The following is an 8,785-nucleotide window of genomic DNA, read 5'->3' as shown; positions in this document are numbered from 1 at the left end:
TGTTTACATGAGAAATTTCAACCCGGGTCGAGTTCAGCCCGGGTTAAAAGTCTGTACGATAGACAAAATAGGTGAGAGTCTACATGAAGACAGTTGACCCGGGTCAAATACTGATATGCCGCCATAAGTCCACTTTTAGAGTCCTGTATGGTCACGTGAATCCGTTCGGGCGAAATTTGCATGTGGAATGCTGTTCAAACCTGGCGCAAGATACGCACAGAAGTACGTTTCTACGATTTTCTTGACCCGGGTTGAAATCAACCCGGGGCGAAATTTCAACCCGGGTCAAGCGCAATGCGTCATGTAAATGCGCCATTCATTTTGTGTACATGGCGGGTTGAAATCTGACCCGGGTTGAAACGGCTCATGTAAACACAGCCTAAGAAGCTCACCACCGGTGACTGCCGGCGCGTACCAGCGATATGTGGACCAACCCTAACAGATATCATTAGCACTACAGGCGATTTTCAACAGCGCACGTCGTACATGCACACTATACACATGTGGGTACTCTATCGCACTAGTTAGCGTACTGATACATGATGCATGTACTTGTAATGTACAGCAACTTACTTCTGCAGTCAAGTCCAGAGGGGAGAACGTCTTGGCCGTAACAAGGCATCATCCAGGAAGTAGCAGGCCAAAATTGACGAATTGTGGCGACACTAGGAAAACTCACGTATGGCTCCAAGTGGATGTCTCTCCTTGTGTGTTGCTATCACTACAGCCCATATTTCTTCTGTGCAAAGAGGTGTTTTGAATAGTGACTCTGTATACTTGTAGCCGATTTATCGCTATATCCAAAACAGTCAACTTCTTTAATAACGACTGCGGATATAACGACATTTCGCGAATACGGACAGAATTTCCATGCCCAGAGCAAAGTCCCATCTAACTGTAATACATATAATGAGACGACGGGTATAACGACACTTCGCGAATAAATTATAAGGAGACTTTTCTGATGCCCCGCCGAGCGTCGTTATACTAAAAGTTGACTGTATATTGGTTATAATGATAATTTGAGTGTCTTTTTCTGGTTTTTTCTTTTGATATTTTAATTTTGTATCAATATAGCCGGTTTATCACTATACAGTCGTCCCTCTCTAATCCGGCACTTTATAAACCAGCAGCCTCTATAAACCAGCACCCTCTGTAAACCAGCACCCTCTATAAACCAGCACCCTCTATAAACCAGCACCCTCTATAAACCAGCACCCTCTATAAACCAGCACCCTCTATAAACCAGCACCCTCTATAAACCAGCACCCTCTATAAACCAGCACCCTCGATAAACCAGCACCCTCTATAATCCAGCACCCTCTATAAACCAGCGCCCTCTATAAACCAGCACCCTCTATAAACCAGCACCCTCTATAAACCAGCACCCTCGATAAACCAGCACCCTCTATAATCCAGCACCCTCTATAAACCAGCATAATTTTCATTAGCCAAAATGTCCTCTTCATGCACATTGCAAGAGTAGATCAGATCTGTTAATCCAGCACCCTCCCTAATCCAGCAGATTTCCGTGGCACAAATGGTGCCGGATTATAGAGGGACCACTGTACACTATATCCGATGACTGTATAGGCGATATCGACTGTGTTTCCAAATCCACTTCGAGTATGCCTGGCTCACACTAGGCTGATTTTTCGACCGATGCTCCTACGCCGACAGCGACTTGAAATCGACCGACTGTGTCGGATGAGTCGGACTAGCTGTTCATACGTAACGCGGTGAGCAATTTTGTGCGTACTATTGTCGTGGACCTGGAAATCCAGTTGATTGGCCGGGGCCGGCGCCCTCAGTACAGCGCGTACAGAACGTTGCAGTGCGTGCACAGTCATGTTGATCCGATGCGACCAGCGAGCTGCAGCAGCGCATGTACTGCTTACTCACGGCTGCTTGGCCAGTGCCCTGGGGCCGCTAGACGTGCGACCGGATTTCCATGTCCACGACAGTAGTTGTGGGCCTACACCTTGTAGCTGGCCCCTGTCTGTTCACACACGTACACCACACTTGGTACACAGCCGAACTTGACCGTAGTATTGTCGTGGACATGAAAATCCGGTCGCATGTCTAGCGGCCCCAGGGCGCTGGCCATGCAGCCGTGGGTAAGCAGTACACACGTGCATTTATGCGCTGCAGCGCGCTGGTCGCATCGGATCAACATGTGCACTGCACGCAGCGTACAGGCTGAGGGCGCCGGCCCCGGTAAATCAACTGGATTTCCATGTCTGCTACAGTAGGCGCTAGATAACGGAAATGAGATGCATGTAGTTATTACACAAGCTCCAAGGCCAAAGGCGTGAAAAGTTTAGAATCTCGTAGTGATCCAGTGCAGCCAGTTCAAGGTCCGCACCGATGCTCTCTGCCGTCATGGCGAAAAGCCGTCAGTGACTGGATGGAGGCCCGCTCAACCACGTGGAAGCACTAAAAATTGGCCGAAAAGTCGATACTTGGCCGAACACTCGTAAGACAAGAAACTCGCCGCAGATTTGTCGGAAATGTATCCGTCAACATGTGATTTTCACCCCAATCTTGAGAACTTTTCGTACGAGTCCATGTCGGCCGGAAAATCGGCCTAGTGTAAACCAGGCATTACTCTAGGCAGATAGGTCTGGCGAGTGAATGTTAAAAAAAAGAAGAAGACTTAGTATTTATGCAGTATAATTATTATATAGCCTAGACCAAGATCCTCTGAGCCCTTCCTGCCTGGGAGGGGAGCTGGTCTACTGTCACAGGCGGACCGGCGGCGGAATCAGTGTTTGATTGGTGCGGCCATACGGTACTTTGTGTGAGGTATGGCGGGTATGGCGGGTACACGGTGAACTTGGGTTGGTGGTCAACCAGTTGGTCTGGGCCATGGCCTGACCAACCGGCATGCCATGGTCCTGGGGAAAGATACCCGCAGAGGAAGACTATAGCCATGCAACTTGCAAGACGGATTTCAGATCTCCAAGTGTGGTCTTCCTAGCGCTTGACGGGGGGGGGGGGGGTCTTAACTTAAGCACCCCTTGCACATTTCCCCAGTGCAGGGGCGTAGGCAGGGGGAGGGGGGCATTTGCACCCAAAGCACCACCCAATGCACCCCCTCCAAAAAATGTCGACCTTGGTTCTACAAACACCGTTGTGCCCGGTCTGCTGGTCACGCATGCGACTCTGCAGAATGGGATTGCGTAGCTGTCCTCGATATTTCCAGGTTAGATGCACCCGCACGAGTTTTCAAAACCGGAAATCCCAACTTACGTTAGTTCTGAGAGTCTGTTGATGTACCTAGTGCATGAACCTGTCTGTAGTGGAGTGTTGTCAGCACAATTATGCATGCCGTTTATCACATTCCACAAGCAGCACCGAAACTGGATTCACGTCGCACTATACTACCGGACGCGTTGAGGAACACCGGCATCAAGCAAAGTCGCTAGCATCGGCGGATCACCACTGGCACTTGGCCCATATTCTCTAGTAAAGTGTCGAATGCAGACCTGGCAAGTGAGTCTGCGGAGAGGGGATACGTCTCTTAACCAAATTGCATGTAGCTACCGAACAACGCTATAGACACATCTTTGAATAACACAAGATATGGCCAGTCATATGATTTACGTCCATGTTTTGAATGTGCTAAATATGAACAGTCTCATTTATGCATCCGCCAGCATGGTCAAGCGTATTACTAGCTTGAGCCACTGCGTAAAGCACTGTTCTTGTTTTCTTCATGTTGTCTGCATTGTGTCCTGGCAATGATTTCTCGTATACCCAACCCCAGCATTCTCTATCAAGCCTGTTTCATGCTCCCTCTAAAACGACTTGTTTTGCCATGCAGCACCTTGCAGGCTCCGCAGATCAAGTGCATTCATATTATAAGCTCAAACCTGGGTAGAAGTACCCAGAACTCCAATCTTCCCTTGCTCTCCGGTTGTTCGTGTGTTGTATTCAGATCCCAACCACGAGCATCGTCACCCGACTTCTCCGGGCCTTTTGTCTCAAGCACTATCGCTATGGCAACAGCTGCTATGGTAAGCATTGACATACACGGGGGGGGGGGGGGGGGGGGGGGGATGCAGGACTGTCACATTCTCAATACAGTCAGACCTCGCTTAACCGCACACATCTGTTTTCCACAAAAATATCCGGATAGGCGAGGGAACCTGATAACTGAACACACATACTGTATATGCATGTGGCATATCAAAAGCAGTGACATCGTACATACATGTAGACGGGTCCTATGCAGTACAACTAGCCTGCACAGTATCTAAAACAAGCGAGAAAAATGACAAGTGCATGCAACTGAGTGCTGTTCACATGCACCCAGCAGGTCAAGGACCTCATTTGCCTGTACAACTCCCTGATTCTAGCTTCTGCAAGGCACATGCAACCGGATACGACGAAGCTTTTTGTACACATTTCAACCAGTTTGTACACAAAATCATGCACCGGTATGCGGATCGCGAGGTCCGGTTATGTTGTATGCATAACATATGCTGCACATCGGTAACCAGCGATTTTCTTCCGGATGGCGAGGGATCCGGATAAACGAGGACCGGATAAGCGAGGTCTGACTGTATTAAACTTGCAAGAAAGGAGTGTTCAACTTTGCTAGTTTCCTGGGCTTCACGCAGGGCCCTATGAAGCCTGCAATTTTGTTAATCCTTAAATTATTACCGTAAAACCCCGTCAGAGTGCCTCTACCTCCGTGGCCCTTCGAGTAGATCAAGGTGGCAAGGGGCGGATGGACAAGTCCTATTTACCTCATTCAGTATTACATGAAAAGTACTCACCCTACGGAAACTGTGTGTGAGTCTCTCGTGAAAACTGTTCCATACATTTCCAACCAGGTCGAGCACGTGTCTGCAGTACAGTACGGCGTCACACTTCACAGAGTCGTACGATGATACAATCATTATCACTTCCCTGACAAGAAGTCAGGGAGGGTGCGTGGCAGAGACGGGGCGCTCTGGCGGGATTTCGCGGTAATAATGATGCACACAGCTGGCATCTTCCTTGAACCTTTCAGGTAGGCGCAGGGTTGATGCATCTGTCAACAACGCCAAGTCAAGCCACTGCACTGTTGGGCGACGCACGGAGCGTCGAAGAACGACCAGGCTAGAATCTCACCAAGACCAGCCTATTGATAATACGCGGTGATTCGACTCCGCATAGACTCTACTACGAAGAAAGGAATGGCCTAGGCTAGGAGGTTGACCAAGCAGTTCTTTGCCAACCCACAGTACTGTATGACCCGTAGTCTGTATGTCTCTTGCAGCTTGGGGGATCGCTCTCCACGGAGAAGTCTGCTGCCTTTGGGCTGCCCCAAACCACTGCCATTGTGGTATTTTACCATTATAAAAATTCTTTTACATTGAAACCCTCAAGTCCAGAATTTTTTTAATCACCACCTTGCTCTAAGCAGGCAGGCATAGTGGGATGGTCTAAGACCATGATTGAGAAACAGAGGGTACCAGGTTCAAGTCCTGCTTGGAAGAGGAAGGAATTTTTCCAGCCGTGCTGCCACCCACAGTTAATTGGGAAATCGTGGCCTGGGACGCATTGAATGGGATTCTCGGTCTTTGACCACTTTGTGGTGGGTCTGATCTACTCACCTCCCACCGCTTAGGAGCTGCATCTGCGCCTTGATCCAAGAGGGTGGTGGTGTTCCTGCGGGTGCGGAAAACTGGGCCTTTGGCCTAGTCTCACGCGAACCGTGATTTTTTTTTTTAATGTTCTAAGCATCCAGCAGCAAAAACATTCACTGGTTTAGATCTGGCCTGAGAAACGTGTTGAAATTTTGGACATTTTGGAATTGGACCGTATCTGAGATTTTACTATATCTTGCCATTTAACTTTTAAAGTGACCCCACCACTCCACACCACTGTGTTATTAACCCACTAGCATCACTTGCACCACACAACCTGGCACAGGGTTGCAGCCCAAGCCGCCTAGCATGGCGCCGCAATCCCTCCCTCCTCTCTCTCTCCTTTACGTCCTGACTGCTCTCTTTCCGAATCGACAGCCCCATTGTGCAGTGCAGGGTTCATCAAAACCAGCGCCTCTTCTATGCAGGTTGCATTGCGTGGATGTAGGCCCTGAGCAGTGAGCTACTGTGCCGGTTGAGTAAAATAAATATGACTGTAGACAGCTCCATCACCATAGTATACCGTACCCACGTGATTAGTGCCCCTGGGGGCTGGGGCACTATTTTTTTTTAAAGTCCATCACAGATGGGGCACTAAGCAAGAGAGGGTATTATTCAAGTGAGGGTACTATTCGAGAGAGGGCACTATTCAAGAGAGGGCACTATTCGAGAGAGGGCACTATTCAAGAGAGGGCTCTATTCAAGAGAGGGCACTATTCAAGAGAGGGCACTATTTGTTCAATGCTGGTACATTTACGCCGTCCTGCATAAACAAAACAATGAAAGGAGAAGAGAGAGCCTAATGTTTACTGTAAACTACTTCAGTACTAGTATCACGGCTCAACACAAACGACAACAAGAAATGCGATGTTGATCCTGAAACCACCAGTGCAGTGTCATGGACAAGAAAACTAGCAAAACAGCACCAAACTTGCCCATGCGCTTGGTTAGAAGCCCGGGGGGGGGGGGGGCACTATTCAAAAATAGGGTTTTTTTCATTGGCCCTCCATGACTGGGGTACTATACGAGAGAGGGCACAACTAGTACTCAACAGAGAGCTCTAACCGGGCGAGTACGGTACTCCATGTGTGCGGTGATGCGGATTGGAAAATTTCAAACTGGCCACGGCCATGCACGATGTAACAATTCCGTTTTAGGGGCCGTCCGTAAATATCGAACATTTTTCACCAAACGAATTATTTTAGTTTAGACCCAACCCCTCCCTCCCTCCCCCTCAGAACGTAAAAAATGTTGAGATATACATGCGTATACAACAAAAGTCGCAAGTGTGTCACTGCTCCTAAAGACATGTACATGTATCGAACTTTTCTGAAACGAAATTGGTCAACGAAATTATTTTGTTTCGTGAAAAAAGTTCGATAATTATGGACGACCCCTTTAATAGTACTATAGTAGTGATTTTCGATTAAAAAGAAGGAAATTCCACGGCATGATAAATTTGGTGAGCTCCAGCACTGCTCGATAACGCTAACCAGCTGCCATCCAACCTGGAAGGTTCAAAGCGCTTCTGCTGTAACTCTTGAGTTTCGCGTTTCTTAGCAATCATCAACCGTGAAACTCCGAGTTACATCGGGAGCGCTTTGTTTCCTTCTTTTATGCGTAGACCTGCTAGACATAATATATTATGTATTGTTCTTTTTCAGAGCTCCTTGGTGAAGGTGGATGAGTCAAGGGTTGTTTTTGTGTTTGTGTCACGTGCTGTCTATGATGCAGGCTGAATCTGACCAAAATCCATGGAAAAGCAGGGAGTTCCGCAAGTGGATCCCGCACCTGCAGCAAGCCCTCAGCTGCAGTCAAATTCGCACAGTGTGCCACTCATGTGGTCTAATATCTCAAGGACAAAAGCAATCGCTTATGGCTGTAGAAGACCCTGCAAAGCACAATGAGCTGTTATTGGATATGCTAAGTAATGGTGATGCACAGTCCTTGCATACCTTCTGTGAAATTGTGCGCAAGAACGAGCCCGAGGCAAACTTTGCCGGATTTCTAGATGAGGTCCAAGCCGTAGACGGCTTTATTAGAGGTAAGCACGCCTGCAAAGCCTGACCCAGTGATGGACTACGTTGTAAATGCATGTGTGCGTACGTGTGTGTGTGTGTGTACGTGTGTGTGCGTACGTGTGTGTGTGTGTGTGTGTGTGTGTGTGCGTACGTGTGTGTGTGTGTGTGTGTGCGTACGTGTGTGTGTGTGTGTGCGCGCGCGTGTGCGTGCATGCATGCGTGCGTGCGTATGTATATGTGTATGGATAAAGGGGCGACTGTAGTTGGATCCCGGAACGGATACCCTGAGGTCGTCAATCCTTTTTCTGCACCTTGTCCTCACCCAATTACTGAAGTGTGTTGAGCCCATAACTGGGATCATTTCCAAGTCCACCCGGAGTTTGGGGATTTCGGGCGGGGGGGGGGGGATTTTGGTGGCCATTGGGCGGTTCAATAAAAACCATTGGAAACAGTTTATTCATGGTCCGGCCTTACCATAGTTTTTCATACAGCTTGTGTATGATGATGGCGGGTACACAGTGACCCCTTCCGTGGTAAACACTAGTTTGTGGCCAAAACTTTGGTCGGGCTATGGCCTGGCCCACTGGACCAGTTCCACCAGGCCTTCAGTTGTGAGCGATCTTTTACAAAATCCTTTTGAGTCTCTCTTCCCTTTCCTGTGGAGACCCATGCGATCGGCTGTTTTTTTGCAAATGCATATGTACGTATGTTACATTGCACGTGTGTGCGTGAGCGCATGCAGGCGCTTGTACGTGTGAACAAACATGTGTGTTCGTGTATGATTCTGCACATTTGTCTGTCCAATCTTTCCGTTCAGTTACTCCAGGATGCAGGAAAGACTGCCAGAGAGTCACTAGCCTCATGAAAGAATTCCCATCGACGGAGCGCCAAAAGGTGGTGGAGGCGGCCGAGGACTTGTCACGGATGCTGAAATCTCGCATTGCTCTTAACAAGAGAAGGAAAACCATTCACCTGCCAAAGCCAACCTCTGCGATATTGGTTGATTTGCAAAGCAACGAGGGTGTGAATTCAGGTGAGACTTTGCGTTCATGTAACCACTCACTGCCCGAGAGGCATATCAACCCGGGAGAAGGCAAGGTTTTATTGCGTTCACGTTATCGCTGG

The 8,785-nt window shown here is 48.5% G+C and overlaps 1 protein-coding gene across 1 annotated transcript in view; it reads left to right on the top strand.

Moving 5' to 3' along the window:
* Nucleotides 1-3,058: 3,058 nt before the first annotated feature.
* The window catches only part of LOC135819700 (uncharacterized), a 21,051-nt gene continuing 15,324 nt past the window's right edge, over nucleotides 3,059-8,785 (top strand). The window contains exons 1-4 of the mRNA XM_065332951.1: nucleotides 3,059-3,495; nucleotides 3,941-4,019; nucleotides 7,374-7,683; nucleotides 8,478-8,693. Coding sequence (XP_065189023.1) covers nucleotides 4,002-4,019; nucleotides 7,374-7,683; nucleotides 8,478-8,693 — 544 coding nt within the window. The 5' untranslated portion in view covers nucleotides 3,059-3,495; nucleotides 3,941-4,001. The remainder of the gene's footprint in view (nucleotides 3,496-3,940; nucleotides 4,020-7,373; nucleotides 7,684-8,477; nucleotides 8,694-8,785) is intronic.

This window comes from Sycon ciliatum, chromosome 6 (assembly GCF_964019385.1).
Source record: "Sycon ciliatum chromosome 6, ocSycCili1.1, whole genome shotgun sequence".
In the NCBI taxonomy this organism is placed as follows: Eukaryota; Metazoa; Porifera; class Calcarea; order Leucosolenida; family Sycettidae; genus Sycon; species Sycon ciliatum.
Note: the sequence above shows the minus strand (reverse complement) of the source record. Positions and strands in the feature narration are given on the sequence as shown.